This window comes from Herpailurus yagouaroundi, unplaced genomic scaffold (genome assembly GCF_014898765.1).
Source record: "Herpailurus yagouaroundi ecotype Mexico unplaced genomic scaffold, PumYag 159, whole genome shotgun sequence".
NCBI classification, from domain to species: Eukaryota; Metazoa; Chordata; class Mammalia; order Carnivora; family Felidae; genus Herpailurus; species Herpailurus yagouaroundi.
In genome coordinates this window covers 2,423,305-2,445,013 of record NW_024412400.1, presented here as the reverse complement: position 1 = coordinate 2,445,013, position 21,709 = coordinate 2,423,305, and the positions used below count along the sequence as shown (strand labels likewise).

Here is a 21,709-nt window from a genome sequence, read left to right as displayed (position 1 = left end):
TGAGAACATATCCTGGCTGACTGTTTCGTAGGTCCACTCAGCTGTCGAAGAAATGGATGGCTTAGACGACGTGGAGAACAGCATGTTGTATTACAATCAGGCAGTCTTTCTGTATCATCTGCGGCAGTACTCAGAGGCCATAGCAGTCGGTGAAAAGCTCTACCAGTTCATAGAACCTTTTGGTATGTTCTTTCAAGTCCAGAACTTCCCTGTCATACTCAGAAGGGGCTCTGGTAGTTTTTTACCCAGTTAAATCAAGGAATCACATGCCACTATTTAAAGAAAGAAGGAGGGGCGCCTGGGTGGCTCAGTCGGTTGGGCGACCGACTTCGGCTCGGGTCATGATCTCGCGTGATCTCACGTGAGTTCGGGCCCCGCGTCGGGCTCTGTGCTGACAGCTCGGAGCCTGGAGCCTGTTTCGGATTCTGTGTCTCCCTCTCTCTCTGACCTTCCCCCATTCATGCTGTGTCTCTCTCTGTCTCTAAAATGAATAAACGTTAAAAAAAAAAAATTTAATTAAAAAAAAAGAAAGAAGGAGAAAAGCTGTGTCCAGTTTTAGCCACTAAAGATAACAAAGAGAAGAATGACATTACTTTTAGATGAACCCAGGTTTTCTTCTCCCATTTCCTCCCCACTCCTACCCCTCGATTTTTGCAAATTGAGATCAGAAATGAGGTTGCTAATTGGAAAGACTTCGTGCTTTTTGTTCTTTTCTTTGCTGTGTGAACACAGCTTCGTGTACCTGATCTGTTCTTTATTGAGCGGTGTGTTAAGAGTGGGGATGTTAGCGGACAGCCTGGTATCTTCTTGTCTGTTGCCCCCCCCCCCGACAGTTTCGTGGGTAATCCCTGGAGTAGATAGTACAGACTGTGTTTTGGTGTCGCGATTATCTTGCAGTTACTAGCCTTGAGTAACCGTAGTAAGAAAGGTACAGGCAAGGGAAAAAAGAGGGAGCAAATAAGGCAGCAAAGCCAGATCCAGGAGGTGGTTGTTAGAGAGGGCTGTTTGTTTCCAGCCCACAAGCAGTCACATTTCAATGTGATCATGTTTTTGTCTTTTTCTTCAGGTTACTTTCTTTTAAATTCGAAACACTAATGCCAGTTCTTGATTTATAAACACCTGATTGCTAATGTGGTTCCCGCAGGATAAGAAGCAGAGTGTGATGGCTCCTCTGTGGGGCTTTGGGAAGAGTTACAGGGTCTCCTTTTGCTTTTAGCTGGTTGAATGGCTGTTTCCTGTGGCTCCAGGGAGGCATTTTCAAGGTGCTCCTCTCTTCCTCCGTCCTGAGGGCATGGTGGCTGGACAGATTGGGCAGGAGAGATGCCTGTGGTGAAGATGGTGTAAACAGCGGCCAGTTCCTTTCTCTGTAAAGCTGGAAATCAGAATTATACCTCCAGGATGACACAGATGGATTTTTCTTTTTAAATTTATTTTGGGAGAGAGTGCGCACACATATGAACTGGGGAGGAACAGAGAGAGAGAGAGAGAGAGAGAGAGAGAATCTCAAACAGGCTTTGTGCTGTCAGCTCAGAGCCCAGCTCAGGGCTTGATCTCACATACTGTGAGATCATGCCTGACCTGAGCCAAAATCAAGAGTTGGACTCTCGACCAACTAAGCCACCCAGACGCCCCCTCAGATGTATTTTTCTCTAAAGCTTTTTTTTTTTTTTAAGTAATCTCTACACCTGATGTGGGGCTTGAACATGTGACCCCAAAATCAGGAGTCGCACGCTGCACCGACCTTGCCAGCCAGGCACCCCTACGAAGCTGGTTGTTAGAATTTCGGGAACCGTTCATTAAATCTTGTTCCTATGTATGGTGGCCAAGTGGAATAAAGCCACCGAGGCAGAATTCAGATCCATTTTTCTTCTTCTTTGAAAATTGTTATTGTTATTTTTAAAAACTTTACTGCTTGGTTCTTCACACAGCATGTATTTATTGAACATACACGGTGGACCCAAACTGTTCTGGGTTCTGAAGATAATGTAGTGACTGAAACAGAGCCTTTACCCTCGTTAAGCTTATATTCTAACGCGAGAGAGAGCGACACAATAAGTATGTATTGTGAGGTAGCCAAATGCCATGAAGAAAAGCTAAAACTGGTAAGAGGATAGAGGTGGACTGGGAACGCTGTTTTTAGGTAAGGCAATCAAGGAAGGCCTGGGGTAAGACAGCATTTGAAAAGAGACCTGAGTGAAGAGAGGAGGTGAGCCACATGACTCTTGAGGGGAAAGCATTCCAGCCAGAGGTGATACTGTGTACAGAGCATCTGAGATGAGCTTGAGTTTGCCGAGTGAGAAACAGCAGGTCGTTGACCTGGAGCCAGGTGGGGAGAACAGTAGCAGGTGACGTCAGAGGCAGCAGGGTAAGGACAGGTGAAGTCCTGTGGCCTGGGTAAGGACTTAATGTTTTCGTTGGTTTTTTAAATTTTTTTTAATGTTTTTATTTTTGAGAGTGACAGAGTGTGAGTGGGGGAGGGGCAGAGAGAGAGGGAGACGCAGAATCCGAAGCGGGCTCCAGGCACAGAGCCCGATGTGGGTCTCCACATCACGGATCGTGAGATCACCACCTGAGCTAAAGTCGGACGCTTAACCGACTGAGCCACCCAGGTGCCCCAAGGACTTAGTGTTTTAAGAGTAGTGGTGGGATGGATGCCTGGTTGGCTCACTCGATTGAGTGTCCAACTCTTGGTTTGGGCTCAGGTCCTGATCCCAGGGTCCTGGAATCGAGCCCTGCATTAGGCTTTCTGCTGACAGTGCGCGCTCGCGCGCGCTCTCTCTCTCTCTCTCTCTCTCTCTCTCTCTCAAAATAACTAAACTTAAAAAGAGTGGTGTGTAACCCGTAGAGATATATGACCTTTGTGCATCAACCATGTTGATTCTAGTTTTCAATTGATTCCACTCCGGCTGCTCTGTAAGAACAAGAATGGAATCGGGAAGACTTGTTAAAAGGCTCTTAAGGGCTTTTAAATTTTTCTGGTCTTGATTTTAGCATCCTTTTTTAGATCTTCTTTTTCCTTTTATCTTCTCTTTTGAAAGGAAAAGAAAATAGTATTATGACATACCAGGTTACCCTTTCTCTCTTCATTGGGCTCTTCTTCCTTTGAAGTCCTTGTTAGAGTTGGAAGGAACCTCAAGAGATGACCTGGTTCACTCCCCTGCCTTCAAGCAGGTGAAGTATTCTCCCCATTTTACAGGTCAGCCAGCTGAGGTGTAAAAATTAGCTCGCTGATATATAGAGGCAACATATCCAGTAAGTAGCTGAACAGGTACAGGAATTGAGGTTTCCTTCTACCTGAAGTGATTCTCCTCATTTGGTGTGTTGGTAGATATTTTGCCAAAGAAGGATCAGCTAGTAGAAACCCAGCGACGGGAGGCCTTCAGATGGAGAATACTGCAATCGCATTGTTGGTATTGCAGGTTGCTTCCCTTCATGGCTCTGGGGGATGAACACACATTTAAATAAAGAGACTTAGGGGGCGCCCGGGTGGCTCAGTCTGTCAAGCGCCTGACTTTGGCTCAGGTTATGATCTCACGGTTCATGAGTTTGACCCCTGGTCTGAGAGCACCGAGCCCACTTTGCATACTCTGTCTCCTTCTGTCTCTGCCCCTTTCCCACACATGTCCGCCCGCCCTCTCTCTCATTCTCTCTGAAACATAAACAAACATTTAAAAACAAAAAACAAAACAAAAATAAAGATTTAGGCTTTGCTCTTTAGGAATCTGGGGAGAGGAGTGGTCTGAAATGTTTGCTTTACTTTGGATTGTAACTTTTCTTTTCTTGTTTTTTTCCCCCAGAAGAAAAATTTGCCCAAGCAGTGTGTTTTTTGCTTGTAGACCTATATATATTAACCTATCAAGCTGAGAAAGCTTTGCATCTTCTTGCTGTCCTAGAAAAAATGATTTCACAGGGTAACAATAACAAAAATGGGAAGAATGAGGTGAGTGTTGTAAGGTGATCAGATTAAAATTTATGGTTATTAAATATTTTAACAGCTTTATTGAAATGTAACTCATTATACAGGATGGTGGCTATCATTAATAATACTGTATAACATATTTGAAAGTTGATAAGAGAGTAGATATTCAAAGTCCTCAGCACAAGAAAGAGACCTTTGTAATTGTACAGTCTAGTGATGGATGTTTTAACTAGACTTATTTTTTTTCCTTGCAATGTTATTTGTTTTTGAGAGACAGAGAGTGTGAGCAGGGGTGGGACAGAGAGAGAAGGAGACACAGTATCTGAAGCAGGTGCTGAGCTGTCAGCACAGAGCCTAACACGGGGCTTGAACTTGTGAACCGTGAGATCATGACCTGAGCTGAAGTCAGACACTTAACTGACTGAGCCACGCAGGCGCCCCTAGCTAGACTTCTTTATTTCACACTTGATACAGATATCTAATTGTTATGTTGTAGACCTAAAACATAAAGTTATATGTCAATTATACCTCAAAAAAATCTTTTTGTTACAGCTTATTTTTTTGTTGTTGTTTATGAAAATTTTTTTAATAAGTGAAAATCAAAAGAATTATGCCTACCCTCAGGTGGCCCACAGGCTACGTAGGGAGAGACAGATGAGTTAAATTTTTTATTAATGAGGGCAGTCTGGCTGGCTCAGTTGGTAGAGTGTGTGTGGCTCATGGTCTCAGGATCATGAATTTGAGCCCCACGTTGGGCATGGAGCCTATTTAACTAAAAAAAAAATTTTTTTGATTAATGACCTAAAAAAAAGCAAAGGTAAATATAATTCGCATCCACAAAATTTACCTTTTTAAAGTGTATAATTCGGTTTTTAGTATCCTTACTGAGTTGTACGAGCATCACCACTGTGTACATTTTCATCACCCCAAAAAGGAACCCCGTACCCGGTTAGCACTTTTTCTTTTCCCCTTTCCCCAGCCCCTGGCAACCACAAATCTTTTTTTTTTTTTTAAGTTTATTTATTTTGCAAAAAAGAGGAAGCGGGGAGGGGCAGAGAGACAGACAGACAGACAGACAGACAGACAGACAGAGAGAGAGAGAGAGAATCCAAGCAGGCTCTGTGCTGCCAGAGGGGAGCATGATGCAGGGCTCAAATTCCTGAACTATGAGATGGTGACCGGAGCCAAAACCAAGAGTCAGACACTTAACCGACTGAGCCACCCAGGTGCCCCTGATGTACTTTCTATTTTTGCGAATTTGGACTATCCTGGCCATTTCATATATATGGCCTTTTGTGATTGGTTTCTTTCACTTAGTTCGATACTTTCAAAGTTGACCAGGTTGTAGCATGTATATTTCTTTGCTTTTTATGGCCAGATCATACTCCATTGTATCATTTTGCCACAGGTTTTTATCCATCAGATGATGGTCATCTGGGTTGTTTTCCACATTTGGTGATATAAATGATGCTACTGTGAACATTTGTGTACAAGTTTTTGTGGCGGCATGTTTTCATTTCTCTTGGGTGCATGTCCAAGAGTGGAATTGCTGGATTGTATGGTAATTCTGTGTTTAATCTTAGGAGGAACTGCCAGCCTGTTGTACAGAGGCTGAAAATGTCACACAATTTTACATTCCTACCAGCGTCTTATGAGGGTCTCAGTATGTTAGCATCTTGGCATGTGTGAGATACTAATTTTACAGAATCTAAAGATTAGAATTAAGACAATAGAAACCCCAAAGCTGGATAAACAGGCAGCTTTCACTAGAAAATATTTCATCATGAAATTTCTTTAGAAAGAGTGCACATTTATGACATATTCTGATAAGAGACTTGGTAAGAATACTTCAGGGGCGCCTGGGTGGCTGAGTTGGTTAAGCATCCGACTTTGGCTCGGGTCATGATCTCACGGTTTGTAGGTTTGAGCCCTGCGTCGGGCTCTGTGTTGACAGGTTGGAGCCTGGAGCCCGCTTTGGATTCCGTCTCCCTCTCTCTCTCTGCTTCTGCCCCGCTCGCACGCGTGCTCTCTCTCTCTCTCTCTCAAAAATAAATAAACGTTAAAAAAATACTGAAAAAAAAAAAGAATTTGGTTAAATCATCTTAGCATTATTCCTAAACACTGTGTGGTAAAATACTTTATTTTTATATTCAGTACTGATAAGAGTTGAGAAAATGCAGTTCTGTTCAACAGATGCTTGTGTCCTCTGCTAGCTATTAAAGTGACAAAAATGAAAACATTTTCGCTTTTCCAGGAACTCCAGTGTGTGGGAGGAGAAAGCTGGGGAGCATCTGTCCAGGGGCTGGGAGGAAGGTGGGGAAGGAAGTTTGGATGTTCGATTTAGGCCTTGAAGGATTTGGTTTGAGTAGACAGAAGCAGCAGGCTGGAGCAGGGTAACCGTCGTGGCAGAGAAAACAGCACAGAGGTGAGAGTGGAATATTGGAGGAATTTCCGGCAACCTCAAATGCACAGTATACCTGAAAAGTCAGTGGAGATCAGGAGACGAGATTGGCAACTCAAATAATGGGTCTCATTGTGAAGGCTTTTGAACACTGCTAGGAATCTAGGGTATGATGTTGCCAGTGTTTATACCAGAGAAAATTTTTAAGAAGGGAATGACATGGTCTGTTCTGGGTTCCAGAAGGATAACCTCAAGTTTTGCTTGAGTAATATCTGTGCTTTTTAAACCAGGCTATCATTATGCTCAGTGCAAGCTTCTCAAAAGTAGAGTTTCCTTAAGAAAAAAAAAAAAAGTTGCCTATTACTCCAGACTATTCCACCTGAAGTCTGGATTCTGAAATTTGGAAATGCTCTCTAGGTGATTCAGACTAGCACGCTTGGAAATCACTGGTTCAAATTATGGCAAAAAAATTTTAATTTCCGTTAACTCTGTTTCACCACCCTACAGACTGGTAACAACACCAACAAAGACGGATCTAATCACAAAGCTGAAAGTGGAGCCCTAATAGAAGCTGCAAAATCAAAGATACATCAGGTAGGGTAAATTCTGAGAGAGGGCATATATCATGTGTAGTTACTAACACTTAGGAATGACGAAGAATGTGGAAGATCATTGAAAGCAGTAAATGTTCCGAGGCCTGTATGTTTTTTTGGCTTTGGAGTATTATAATTTAAAAGCATGTTCATCCTTCTAAATACATTTGCCTAAGATGATCGTGCAGTATCGTTTCTTTTAATTCCTTGATAAAAGATTGAGAGAAATGGCCTGGGTGTATTGGATGGTAAAATCAGTTTGTAGACTATTAAAGGTCATTCTTAATTTTAGCTGTGGGCACGTAAGAACTGGTAGGAATTACAGGAGTGCTGTATCACTGTACTGTGCACCTGAAAGTAATACAACACTGATCTTTAATATTTATTTTTTGAGAGAGACAGAGCAGGAGCAGGGGAGAGGCACAGAGAGGGGGAGACACAGAATCCAAAGCAGGCTCCAGGCTCCAAGCTGTCAGCACAGAGCCTGATGCAGGGTTCGAACTCGCAAACTGTGAGATCACGACCTGAGCCGAAGTCGGACGCCCAACCGACTGAGCCACCCAGGTGCCCCCAAAATAAAGTAACTTTTAAAAAAATAAAAGAATTGTTAGGAGTTTTGCTTGGAATTTGGGTATAAGTTTTATTCTACCATTACCATGTTTTTTTGTTTTTTAGAATGTCTTCTCAGAGTACAGTGAAAATAGATTGTTTAAGATCATTTAAAATTTGCTTTTGCAAGTAACTGGCGTAACTATGTTGTAAACAGGTTGGGTTGAATTTCCTTACCTAGAAAGTAAAGCTGCGTCACCCTGTGTAAATCTACCCTTGTTCTTACATACTAGCGTTTTCTTTTAATAGTATAAAGTACGAGCTTATATCCAAATGAAGTCCCTGAAAGCATGCAAAAGGGAAATCAAGTCGGTCATGAACACAGCTGGAAATGTAAGTTTCTTCTTGACTTTTCTTTCTTTTTTCTTTTTTCTTTAATTTGCCAGTTGTAAGTAATTTATTTTAGTCTTAATATAGTGTATATCTACGAGTAGATAAGAACCTTGACATGGAGTTGTGCAGTAGTGATCATACCTTGTCTCTAATTTAATACGGTGCTTTTCTCATGTAAAATTGCAGCTTGCATTTTCCCTTCGTATGCAACCCTCAGAACCACCATTTTAAATAGCTGTCTAGCATTCTGGGAGTTGTTTATCATAATTCACGCAAACATTTACTATTAGATACCTCAGGGTTTTTTTAGTTTACACTCAAACCACTTACTAAAGATGAACGGTTCGGTTGTAGCCCAAACCTGCCCCTTCCAAACGGTCTTTGGCTTGACCTTCACTTTGACTAATGCCAGAGTACTTGAGACACAGTGCTCCTTCCGTCCACTCCACTGATACGTGATTTTTTTGGACTATGGAGGGAAAAAACAGAACTGTACACCTTCTCGATGCTTTCAGGAATGGTGTTAATTTTAAGTATGAAGTCATAAGGAGATACGGTTTGTAGTAGGAATACTTCAGGGAAATTGACCCTAGAAATCCCAGGCAGGACCCAGATTAGTCACCGGGTCACTGCTCAGGTGATTTTTGAGGAGAACAAATGGTAGCCCAGGTCTGAGGCGTAGCCTGGAGGCTGAGGGGGGAAGGCCTAACTAGCCGGCCAACCGTTACCAAACCTGTTTTGAGGTTAAAGGCATGATTTCTGCCTTAATGGATGCCATAGTCCTAGGGGAGAGAGAAACGAGAAGAGAAGCAGTGACACTGCAGACGAGCAGTAATACCTAAATCAGGACCGAGCCTGGGAGCCCTTGTTTCCTCGGCGACCAGGAGGCAGCAGAGTGTGAGCAAGGACTTGGAAAGCCTGCAGCTAAGCTAGAGTGAGGCGTGAGGAGGCCGGGATGCCTGAGGTCCTCCTGGCTGCGCGTGCGCTCTGCAGATGTGGGCATGCTTGTGCGCCCGCCACCCCGGGGGCTTCCAGAGAAGTGAGGCTCCGCGTGCCTCCCAAAATGTGATCTTTGCCACGGCCAGGCTCACTCTCGAAAATAGGCGGTTCCTCCATCCACAGAATGACACTTTTTTGGATCCCTCTTTGGAAAAGCATTTGATTATTTGTATCCTAAAAAATAAGGGAGACCGTCGGTCTCTGTAATAGTCATTGAAACAAAAGGCCTAGTTAGTGCTGTTAAGTTGGCTTCCAGTTAGTGGTGTAATACATATACTTATATGGTGTATGGATTTTTTAAGGCAGACTCTGAATTGAGTGTATGAGGTGCTTTCTGATAGGTTTCTTTTTTGGGGTTGTGAGAGCAATGGAAAGTTTTGGAGCTATAGTTTTTTGTGAGCATGACTTAAATTACGCTCTTGAATACATACCAGTATAGTGGTAGAATTGTGACCTCACATTACACATGTGAAGACAGAGTATAAACAGTTTATATTTTCTTTACAGTCTGCCCCCTCTCTGTTTCTTAAAAGCAATTTTGAGTACTTAAGAGGCAATTATCGAAAAGCTGTGAAGCTGTTAAATAGTTCAAACATTGCTGAGCATCCAGGATTCATGAAAACAGGTAAAAGAAAATTATGAAATTCTAGTACGCTATTTTATTTCTGGCTCTCTGTCTTTTGTTGTCTCCTGTACTTCTCTTCAGTGTGATTTTTTATAATTTTTTATTTTTATTTTATTACTATTTTTTATCTTAGACCATGAGCGTGAGTAGGGGAGGGATAGAGAAAGAGACAGTCTTAAGTAGGCTCCACACTCCGCCTGGAGCCGACGCGGGGCTCGATCCCACAACCCCTGGAATCATGACCTGAGCGGAAATCAAGAGTCGGACATTCAACCGACCGAGCCACCCAGGTGCCTCGAGCGTCCATCTCGCTACCCCCCCCCCCCCACCTCTTTCTAAAAAAAAAAATAAAAACGCAAAGAAGAGGCGCCTGGATGGCTCAGTCGGTTAAGTGCCCAGCTTTGGCTCAAGATCCTAATCTCATGGTTCGTGAGTTCAAGCCCCATGTCAAACTTTGTGCTGACAGCTTGGGTCCTGGATCCTGCCTTAGATTCTGTGTCTCCCTCTCTCTCTGCCCTTCCCCTGCTCATGCTCTGTCTCCCTCTCTGTGAAAAAAAATGAATAAACATGAAAACACATTTTTTTAAAAATGCAAAGGATGAGTGAGTTTTATGATACATTTTGTTTTAGATTCTGTTCAGATTTGAGCACAGACGGCCTATGCGAACGTACTCAACCCCTGCTGCCCTTTTACCTCTTCTGTTTGGTGGGGTGGCAAAAGACGAAGAAAAGCAGTTTGTTCCATTATGATGTTCTGGTATATTCTGTTTATTCTGAGTACGCTTTTTTTTTTTAACCTTTGTGTTTGTTTATTTTTTGAGAAAGAGAGCAGGTCTGGGAGGGGCAGAGAGAAAGGGGCAGGGAAATTCCAAGCAGGCTCCGTGCTGCCAGCACAGAGCCCAATATGGGGCCCAAACTTGAGAAGCGTGAGATCGTGACCTGAGCCAAAGTTCAGAGTTGGACACTTAACTGACTGAGCCACCCAGCCGCCCCTGAGTACCCATTTTTAATTCTGCTAAATTTTCATTTTTGCTGTTTTTATTGCCAAAATTTCCCCTCAGAAGCCCCTAACACCCAACCACCGAAATGATCTTTCAGACTAAAAATTCAATATGCTTGAGAAAATTTTGCTTAGGATTGTCTTGATGTAGATTTCAGAATTGATATTGTCAGGCTCTGCAGTGGAGTGCGGAGCAGGGCATGTGGTTGACTGGTGAATGGTTAAGATTATGTAATAGGAAAGGTTTTATACAGCAGTTTTATTTTTTGATATTTTTCTTTTCTCTTTTTAATTTACATCCAAGTTAGTTAACATATAGTGCCAACAATGATTTCAGGAGTAGATTCCTTAGTGCCCCTGACCCATTTACCCCACCCCCCCCTCCAGTAACCCTCTGTTTGTTCTGTATATTTAAGAGTCTCTTCTGTTTTGTCCCCCTCCCTGGTTTGAAATTATTTTTGTTTCCCTTTCCTTATGTTCATCTGTTTTGTCTCTTAAAGTCTTCATACGAGTGAAGTCATAGGATATCTGTCTTTCTCTGACTAATTTCACTTAGCGTAATACCCTCCGGTTCCATCCACGTAGTTGCAGATGGCAAGATTTCATTCGTTGTGATTGCTGAGTATTGATATTTTTCATAGTGATTAATTTCAAAATTGTTCCTTTTCTTCTCACATGTGAAATTTCGGTTTTGCTGCCGACAAAATATGCTCATTAGAGATTTGGGAATAGAATGTTTCTTCAAGTGTTCACAGTGCTACTATCAGAGACAGTCTCCTTTAAACACTTTAGCGTATTTCCCACTGTCTTTTTTCCTAAACCTAGTTTTTGTCTTTTTAAAATATCCTTGCTTAATTTTAAAATGTCAGAAGAAAACCTTTAGATTTTAGTATTGAGTATTGAATATCCTGATTATTAATTTTCTGTGTCTAGTCTGGCATTTATATCATTGAGGAAAAGGTGGACTGTCAATGAGTTGTTTTGGAGCATTTGGGAAGCAATTTAGAAGAGGAATCCTGAAGGTTGGATTGCTTTCATTACACCAAAACAAACCCCAGAGAAATGAAGGATTAAAATGTAAAAATTATAAAAGCCGCTAAAACAACAACAACAACAACTTGAGTATTTTAATTTTGTGGTAGGGAAGACTTGATCAAACCAAGAAGCATAGAGTTTAGAAAAGGTGACTAGAGGCGCCTGGGTGGCTCAGTCACTTAAACATCTGACTCTTGATTTCATCTCAGGTCATGATCTTGTGGTGAGATGGAGCCCCAAGGTGAGCTCCGTACTGGGCTTGGAGCCTGCTTCAGGTTCTGTCTTTCTCGGGGCGCCTGGGGGGCTCAGTCTGTTGAGCGGCCAACTTTGGCTCAGGCCATGATCTCGCCATCTGCGTTCGAGCCCCGTGTCAGGCTCTGTGCTGACAGCTCAGAGCCTGGAGCCTGCTTCGGATTCTGTCTCCCTCTCTCTCCATCCCTCCCCTGCTCGTGCCTCTGTCTCTCACTCTCTCTCAAAAGAAAATAAACATTAAAAAAAATATATTAAAAAAAAAAAAAGATTCTCTCTCTCCCTCTGCCCTTCTCCCACTCACACACTCTGTCTTTAAAGATAAGTAAAAATTTTTTTTTTTTTTTAATTTTTTTTTTCAACGTTTATTTATTTTTGGGACAGAGAGAGACAGAGCATGAACGGGGGAGGGGCAGAGAGAGAGGGAGACACAGAATCGGAAACAGGCTCCAGGCTCCGAGCCATCAGCCCAGAGCCCGACGCGGGGCTCGAACTCACGGAGCGCGAGATCGTGACCTGGCCGAAGTCAGACGCTTAACCGACTGCGCCACCCAGGCGCCCCGATAAGTAAAAATTTTAAAAAGATGACTAAATTCAACCACGTAAAAACGTGAAACATTAAAAACATAACACACACGGGGCGCCTGGGTGGCTCAGTTGGTTAAGCGTCCGACTTCAGCTCAGGTCGTGATCTCGTGGTCCATGAGTTCAAGCCCCGCATCAGGCTCTGTGCTGACAGCTCAGAGCCTGGAGCCTGTTTCGGATTTTGTGTCTCCCTCTCTCTGACCCTCCCCCGTTCATGCTCTGTCTCTGTCTCAAAAATAAATAAACGTTAAAAAAATTAAAAAAAAAAAAAACAACACACACACACACACACACACACACACACACACGCACACACTGAACCAGGTCACAAGACAGATGACCCAATGACATTGTGGGTAATATTTGAAACAGACATGACCCAAGTTTTCTGCAGCATACTAACAGGTAACCAGTAGGAACAATGTCTGTAACCAAGTGAAAAAGTGGAAAGAACATAAAGAAGCAGAATACAGGATACAAATGCCTAACAAGCATGAGGAGAAAGACGCTCAGCCATAGTGATACATTTTTTTAAATGTTTATTTTGGCAGAGTGCGTGGGTGTGGACGTGCAGGTGCCAGCAGAGGAGAGAGAGCGAGAGAGAATCCCAGGCAGGCTCGCACTCAGCACAAACCCAGCGTGGGGCTTGATCCCACAACCTGGGATCATGACCTGAGCTCAGATCAAGAGTTGGACGCTTAACCGGCCGAGCCACAGTGATGTGTAAAGACATAGGAACTAAAAACAGCGGAGGGGCCCCTGGGTGGCTGGGTTGGACATCCCACTCTGGGCTTCAATTCAGGTCACCGTCTCTCAGTCGTGGGATGAAGCGGAGCTCGGAGCCTGCTTTGGATTCTCTCCCTCTACGCCTCTTCCCTGCTTGTGCGTGCATGTGCGCAGACGCGCATGCACTTTCTCAAAATAAATTTAAAAAATAAATGAACAGCAGAGACTTAAAGTTTAACAAGCAAAAACAGGATTTTATGTGTTCTGTTTGATGTATTCTTGCTATTTATTCATTGAATACATTTCTGTTTTAAATGTTTCCACATATACTTTGTTCTTTCCAGTTTCTACATAGTATTTTGTTGTGTGGATGTAATGCACATGATGTTACTAATACATATTTTTTGTCCTTTGCGTTATTGTATCATTTGCCTATAATTATTAAAAGTTGAGTCGGAAACGAAGACTAAACAGGCTAACAAAATTGATGTGCACAGTTGGTTTATCACCTGTAAGAAAAGATTTTGAAAGGAAAGGAGCTTACAAAATTTTCAGATGTTTCTTAAATTTCAAATGCCTCGTGAACTTTTCTGTAGGGCCTAGCGGATGTGATTGCGTGGCTGACGCTTGTGTGGCATGTATCAACAGTAAAACTTGTGGACAAATTTATCTGTGTTCTCAGGTGAATGCTTGAGATGCATGTTCTGGAATAATCTTGGCTGTATCCATTTTGCCATGAGCAAGCACAATTTGGGAATTTTCTACTTTAAAAAGGCCCTCCAGGAGAACGACAATGTTTGTGCACAGCTCAGTGCAGGCAGCACTGATCCAGGTGAGCTCATTGCTGGAAGACAGTTCGTATTTGACCGCCTGAGGAGGGCATGACACTAGGGAGCAGCTGAGCACTGAGGCACGTATACAATGGTCAAATCACTCTATTTATACCTGAAACTAATACAACACCGTACCTGATGTACACTGGAATTTAAAAAATGGTAATTTTTTAAAAGAAAAAATAAAAATAAATAGGTAGATGAGAGATCAAGTGGTCCAAATGTATGCCTCATGTGCCTACCTAAAATTAACATTGACCCTTCCCAACAGGTTTGACTCTGGGGATTAGTAGATATTGCTACTTCAAATAACAAGGTGGTAGGAGTAATTATCAAGGAAACCTAAATTACGTTCACTTTTTCATGGATACAGAGATGAGTAATCACGTGTGGTAACGTGATAAAGCAAAATAGATTGTGAGAGTTCTCAACTGCTAAGCTGGGTTTTTTTGTTTTGGTTTTTGTTTTAAGTAAGCTCTGCATTCAGTGTGGCGCTTGAACTTGTGACCCAGAGATAGAGAGTCCCGTGCTTTACCAACTGAGGCAGCCAGGCCCTCCTAAACTAGTTTTATTATAGGTTATTTCCAAGGTTTCACATGTGCGGTTATTGGTAGTATCTAACAATCTTTTTGAGCAAATTCCTGAAGTCTTTTATTTAATATCCATACGATACGAATCCTTCACCTGGAATGCTTAAAACCAAGCAGTTATTTACCTTATTGAAATATAAAACTAATTGATGAAAAATGTATCCAAAATTGTAAGTAGTCTTTATTTATTATAGACTGAAACTTTGAAAAAGTTAGCAAAGCATTGTCTTTGTAGGTATAGTATATTAATTTTTATGTTCATAGAAAAGTTGCTAAATCCCCCTAACATTAGCTGCATGTTTCTGGGTAAGAAAGCACATGACGATAAAATGGTTAACCAAACTGAAAGTTTAAAAATTTTTTTTTTTTTTCAACGTTTATTTATTTTTGGGACAGAGAGAGACAGAGCATGAACGGGGGAGGGGCAGAGAGAGAGGGAGACACAGAATCGGAAACAGGCTCCAGGCTCTGAGCCATCAGCCCAGAGCCCGACGCGGGGCTCGAACTCACGGACCGCAAGATCGTGACCTGGCTGAAGTCGGACGCTTAACCGACTGCGCCACCCAGGCGCCCCCCAAACTGAAAGTTTAAAAAAAACAAAAAAAGTGGAATCAGGCCTGAGCGACTCAGTCGGTTAAGCATCCGACTTCGGCTCACGTCATGATCTCGGTTCGTGGTTTGAGCCCTGAATTGGGCTCCGTGCTGACAGTATGGAGCCTGCTTGGGATTTTCTCCCTCTTTCTTTTTCTTTCTTTCTTTCTTTCTTTCTTTCTTTCTTTCTTTCTTTCTTTCTTTCTTTCTTCCTTCCTTCCTTCCTTCCTTCCTTCCTTCCTTCCTTCCTTCCTTCCTTCCTTCTTTTCTTTCTTTCTGTCTCGCTCTGCCCCTGCCCCTGCCCCACTCACACTTTTCACACTTTCTCTCTCTGAAAAATAAAAGAAAAAACTGCAATCTTCTAAAAAGGTGGAAAAGGTACAGTGGAGTCCGTGGGTCCTGTCTCTTTTCTCTGCCTTTCTGGAAGATTGCTGTCTGGCTGCACCAGCACAGGCAACTGAAGTGACTCTGGAGAATATTTGTGGGGTTGAGGGCGACGATCATCACTGGGAGAGAGCTGTTACAGCTTCGCAGTGGGGTCACTGACATTACACGAGGTAGCATTCAAGTGCTGCGTGGGATGAATGTTTTGGGTGTGCCTGCTTTTGTTCACCTGATGAGTTTTTTCTCAACCTGATTTGTATCACCAGGCAAAAAGTTTTCAGGAAGACCCATGTGTACGTTACTAACCAGCAAGAGGTACGAGCTGCTGTATAACTGTGGAATTCAGCTCCTGCACCTCGGAAGACCTCTTGCCGCCTTTGAGTGTCTCATTGAAGCTGTTCAGGTTTATCACGCAAATCCCCGCCTCTGGCTACGGCTGGCCGAATGCTGCATTGCTGCCAACAAGGGGGTGAGTGCCCCTTGGGCATCGTTTTGAACCGTCCCCCAACTCGTTGCACAGAAAGCAGCAAACGCCGGGAGACATCCGAGACCTCGTTCCCTTTCTAAGTCTCAGGGAATGTACGTAGTCCGTCCTTTAACAGTTGGACAAAAGATTTCGTTTCCGAGAGTCGTTTGTTGACATTCTGCTTCTTGAAGCATCGCAGCCTCTGTCGGCAGTCATACTAAAGAGGTGGAGTCGTTGAGAGGGTCGTATCTGGTGGGACGGTGGTGCGCCGGCTGCTGGGGGCGGGGGCCGCGTCGTCTGAGGGCGTGAGGATGGCACCTGCACAGGTGGGTAGAAAAGGGCTGGCGGTAACCCCGTGAGTGCGCCGCCGCTTTCCTTTTGATCCGGTAAACGGACTGTCGGACTGCCTCTCCCACAGGAGGGTCCCCCGTGACTGTGCGAAAGAGGCCGGTTTACGTGGGTGTCCTTGCCTAGATTATCTGCACGTGGTGGTTGCTGCAAGCCTTGGGAATCTGGAGTGGGGAGCGGTCGGCAGGGGGTGGGGGCAAGACCGCTTGGATGAGAATCGCCAGACGCCTGTAAGACCCGTTTCCTCCCCCCCCCCCCGCCCTTGCCGTGCTCCTTGGCTGTGTGGAGACTGGGTGGCCTGGCACCCGAGGTGTGCCTGCCATCGGCGACCCGAGATGCGTCGGCTGCCCTCGCCCCTTCCTGAGGAACCGCTGCCGAAGCCCTTGTGGGAAGGATGTTTGCCTGGCGGTTGTCACACGTGGTATTTAAGTGGCTGATGATCTGTATCCCCCTGGGGAAAGAGAAGCGTGCCGTCCTCGAAGGGCTTTAAGGATTTATTGGATTCTGATTTGCCTTTTAAAAGACAACTTTCTTATTGGAGCATTCTTTTTTTTTTTAATTTTTAAAATGTGTTTATTTGTTTCGTTGTGAGAGAGAGAGAGAGAGAGAGAGAGCTAGCAAGGTAGGGGCAGAGAGAGAGGGAGACAGAGGCTCTGAAGCGGGCTCTGCACTGACAGCACAAGGCCTAACGTGGGACTTGAACTCACGAACAGTGAGATCAGGACCTGAGCCGAAGTCGGACACTCAACTCACTGGGCCACTCAGGCGCCGCTCTTATTTGGTAATTCTTAAATTAATTGACAAATAATTCTAGGCAGAATGTGTACTTTTGAAAACAAAAATCTCTACGAATGGTTTATTCTCTTTAATCCATTCGTGAATTTAAGTATTGGAGGCCTCTCATTTGCACAGTTATTGGAAACCAGGGAATTACATCAACCAGGGAGTAGAGAAATACAGTAAGGCTTAATATTTTCTTTTGAAATTACTTATTTTTAGGGGCACCTGGGTGGCTCAGTCGGTTGAGCTTCCGACTTCGGCTTGGGCCATGATCTCACAGTTGGTGAGCCGCTGTCGGGCTCTGTGCTGACAGCTCAGAACCAGGAGCCTACTTTGGATTCTGTGTCTCCCTCACTCTCTGCCCCTGCCCCACACACTCTCTCTCTCTCTCTCTCTCTCTCTCTCTAAAAAATAAATAAACGTTAAAAAGAATAAATTAAAACAATAAAGTTGTTATTTTTAGAAGTAGTACTTTTCAGACTGTCTTCATTCTGTGGATTTTATTATTGAAGTCACTGCCCCATTCTGCAAAGTTCTAAACCTCCAATTTTTAAAAAATGGTGGAGATGACTTAATTGCCATAATTTGGTGGATGTCAGAATATTCAGTTTGTGCTACAAATAGGAAATATGCCAAAAATAATTGTGTGCTCTCTCTTCCTTCTAAAAGGATGCTGAAGTGCCCTAAAAGACAGTTAAGACAACCCCCAAACACTCTCTAATAAAACCAGAGAGTAAAATCCCAAAAGCAGAAATTATAAACTCTAAATAAAATTCCATAAAATGTATTGAGTTGGGATAGAAGGAATGCTGAAGAAAGCAGTTTGTACCTTCAGAAATAAATTCATCTTTTAATAAAAAGAACAACTTGGGGCACCTGGGTGGCTCATTAAGTTCTCGTAGTGAGGTGATGCTGCTGTGTTCGTGAGACATCCCAACACTGTGTGTGTGTAGGTAGCTTTTACTGTTGTCGGTCTAATGTTTACAGGGTTTTAGAATTTCGATTTTCTAGAAGGAAAGAATTGTGCCCGTGTAAATGTTAACATGTAGCTTGTCCCAGTTTATATGTTGTTAAAATTTAATTAATGCTTTCAATTAAGAAAGACACGCTGGGTTCTAGGAAGTGGAGTTGCTTCCCTTTCTGAGTTTTTGTGGCTCTCCTGTTTCCTTACTCTGATGCAGCATGGTGTCCAGGGTGTAGGATGTTCTAACTAGATCATTCTAAATAAATGCTTAAGTCGTTCTTGAATTGCCTTTTTTCCTTAGAATTACCTCAGACTTCATATTAAAATATAGCATATATGACAGACTTCCCGCTTCATGTACTGATTAACCATCCTTTTCTTCAGTACTGAACATATTTCCTTTATCACCAAAACTGCACATTGATGGATCATAGGAACTTCCTTGGAGTACTTCGAAAAATATTAGATCATTTTTCACATCCTGTCTTACCGTTGCATTGATTAATTGGAAATTATTTGTGTTTTTGCAGACTGCTGAACAAGAAACTAAAGGCCTTCCAAGTAAGAAAGGAATTGTACAGTCTATTGTTGGTCAAGGCTATCATCGTAAAATAGTTCTGGCATCACAGTCCATACAGAATACTGTATATAAGTAAGTATTATGCAGAGAGAGAGAGAGTGTAGATATTTGATATTATTTCTCAATGTTATTTATGTATAAAAATATGCTTAAGATTTTTCACGGGAGGAACCACTTTGCAACTAGGTTTTATTTCTACTTCAACAACCAGAGCCTCATATAAGTCCATAGTGTATATTATCTGACACAGGGTTTCGGTTTAGTTACGTATGTGCCGAGACTGTTGATGGCTCAGAGAACCCGGTCTATTCAGTTCCATTATTCAGAATGTCCAGAAGAGGGCATCTTGATGTTTCTTAAAATTTTATATAGTGTATCATTGCTGCTTTTTATTTAGGTGTTTTCCCTAAACCTGATTCTTAGTGTTAGGAGAAAAAAATACAAATGCATAAGTAACCAAAGCAATATAAAGCTGTCACATGCAGAACCTTCAGTTGAATAGCTTTTAAATATGAACATCTTTATCTTATATAAAGAAAGATTCTGGGGTGCCTGGGTGGCTCGGTTGGTTAAGCGTCCGACTTCGGCTCAGGTCATGATCTCACGGTCCGTGAATTCGAGCCCGTGTCGGGCTCTGTGCTGACCGCTCAGAGCCTGGAGCCTGTTTCCGATTCTGTGTCTCCCTCCCTCTCTGCCCCTCCCCCGTTCATGCTCTGTCTCTCTCTGTCCTAAAAATAAATAAACGTTGAAAAAAAAAATTTAAAAAAAATAAAAAATAAAAAATAAAAAAATAAAGTAGTAGGCTTTGTAAAAAATCTGCTGTTTTTTTCCTTCCCCAAAAATAAAATTGTTCTCTACCATTTAAAAGTTTTTCCAAAATTGTTTTTTTTTTTTTTTTTTAAGTTTATTTATTTTTGAGAGAGAAGGGAGAGAGAGACAGAGACAAAATCCCAAGCAGTCTCCACACTACCAGCATGGAGCCCGACAAGGAACTCAAACTCACAAACCCTGAGACCGTGACCTGAGCCAAAATCGAGAGTCGGACACTTAACTGAGCCACCCAGGAGCCCCCACCCCAAAGTTTTAAAACAGTATCTGGCACACAGTATTTTCGTGTTAATTTATTTCAACTATACTGCAGATTTATTTTTTTAAAGACTTAAAATTTCAAAATTATTACTACTTTTCACTTTTTTTCCCCCCCTAATAAAGTTTAGTTTGGTGTATCAATAGAAAGTTATATAAATTCTCAAAAAAGGGACGCCTGGGTGGCTCAGTCAGTTGGGCGTCCGACTTTGACTCAGGTCATGATCTCACAGTTCGTGGGTTCAAGCCCCGCGTCGGGCTCTGTGCTGACAGCTCGGAGCCTGCTTGAGATTCTGTGTCTCCTCCTCTCTCTGCCCCTTCCCTGCTCACGCTCTGTCTCTCTGTGTCTCAATAATAAATAAACGTTAAAAAAAATAATAATAAATTTAAAAAAATAAAATAAAATAACATAAAATCTCAAAAAAAATATTGTAAAGCAAAACAAAGCATTTTCGAAAACGAGGATCAACTGAAACAAGGCTCAGGTGTAACCTTTCTTTCCCGTTCTTACTATACCTGTCCTGGCCCTTGTTACAATTTTCCTTACCTTACTCCTCTGTCTGTTGTGTTAACATGGGCACTGCAGATCACCTCCAAGTTGTTTTCCATCCCTAGTCCCATTCCTGGAGATACAACTGGGTATTATTCATGCTTCCTACACTTGATATGCACCGTTTAGGATTTGGGTGCTTTAGCATTCTCTTGGAGTGGCTCGTTTTCAGATTCTTCCCTGTCAGAGGGCACATTTTCATTCATAATTCTATTGGTTTTATTCCCAATAACAGAAAAGTGTTACTACTTTTTATGTTATTTACTTAGCTAATTCGGTTTTACTCTTTCAAGCGACGGACAGTCTTCAGCCATTCCTGTAGCCAGCATGGAGTTTGCAGCCATCTGTCTCCGAAACGCCTTGCTGCTCTTACCGGAAGAACAGCAAGATCCGAAGCAGGAAAATGGGTCTAAAAATAGTAACCAATTAGGTGGGAACACGGAGAGCAGCGAAAGCGGCGAAACTTGCAGGTATTCTAATCCCTTGGACCCCCTTTGGTGAAGCCCCTCAGGACTTCTTCGTGAGCCCCTTTGTCCTACAGATGAATTCTTAAAATCTCCAGACTGAATTTCCTAAATCCCCTGTTTTGAATAAGAAGAAAGGAAAGTATGAATGTTAAGTATTCCTGGAAGGGAGAAATAAAGTGAAGGCCAAGTGAGGACAGAACCTTGCAAGAGAAAAGTGGAAAGAAACAGCTTTTCATTGACAGGAGATACAGCTGTAAAGAAATCCTTTCGCACTCAGAGATAGGGCTTTGTTTTTACTTTTGTTAAAGTAAATACTTAAATCCTAAAACTTCTCACTTCTTCTTATCCTTTGCCTTTTGTCTTAACATACCGTAAATCACTAACCTCTAGAATATTTCTATTAATTTCTAGGTTTTTTTGTATAAATGTTATACCAATCTCTAGAATCTAAGAGAGTTTCTAGTAATCATAAAACATCATCATATATAAAGTTATTTTTACACATAGCACCTTTAAATTCAAGTGTTTCCTCCCAGCATTTTTTCTGGATTATTATAAAAATACATTCATTAAAGAAAATTTGAAACAAAACTGTGGGGTTTTTTCCGCCTCCATCAAGAGGTTATCTTTTACTATAGTTGATACAAAAAAAAAAAAAAAGCAATCAGAAGAATGAGAAATGTGTGAAAATACGAGAGTGGTCTCCTTTGTAGAGATATTGTTTACAATTAGAAATTTAAAAAAAATTTTTTTTAATGTTTTATTTTTGAGACAGAGACAGACCATGAGCAGGGGAGGGTCAGAGAGCAAGGGAGACACAGAATCCGAAGCAGGCTCCAGGCTCTGAGTTGTCAGCACAGGGCCCGACACGGGGCTCGATCTCACAAACCACAAGATCATGATCTGAGCTGAAGTCAGACACCTAACTGAAAGAGCCACCCAGACACCCCAACAATTAGATATTTTTGAAAGCAATATTGTGTATTGGAGAAAAGA

The 21,709-nt window shown here is 42.4% G+C and overlaps 1 protein-coding gene across 6 annotated transcripts in view; it reads left to right on the top strand.

The window, feature by feature from the left end:
- Positions 1-21,709, top strand: part of CNOT10 (CCR4-NOT transcription complex subunit 10) — a 68,816-nt gene that overhangs the window by 22,847 nt on the left and 24,260 nt on the right. For all 6 annotated transcript variants that reach the window (XM_040479669.1, XM_040479668.1, XM_040479665.1 and 3 more), the window contains exons 4-12: positions 32-182; positions 3,798-3,940; positions 6,828-6,914; positions 7,772-7,855; positions 9,362-9,479; positions 13,757-13,906; positions 15,739-15,941; positions 18,561-18,682; positions 20,540-20,716. In XM_040479669.1, the coding sequence (XP_040335603.1) occupies positions 32-182; positions 3,798-3,940; positions 6,828-6,914; positions 7,772-7,855; positions 9,362-9,479; positions 13,757-13,906; positions 15,739-15,941; positions 18,561-18,682; positions 20,540-20,716 (1,235 nt within the window). The remainder of the gene's footprint in view (positions 1-31; positions 183-3,797; positions 3,941-6,827; positions 6,915-7,771; positions 7,856-9,361; positions 9,480-13,756; positions 13,907-15,738; positions 15,942-18,560; positions 18,683-20,539; positions 20,717-21,709) is intronic.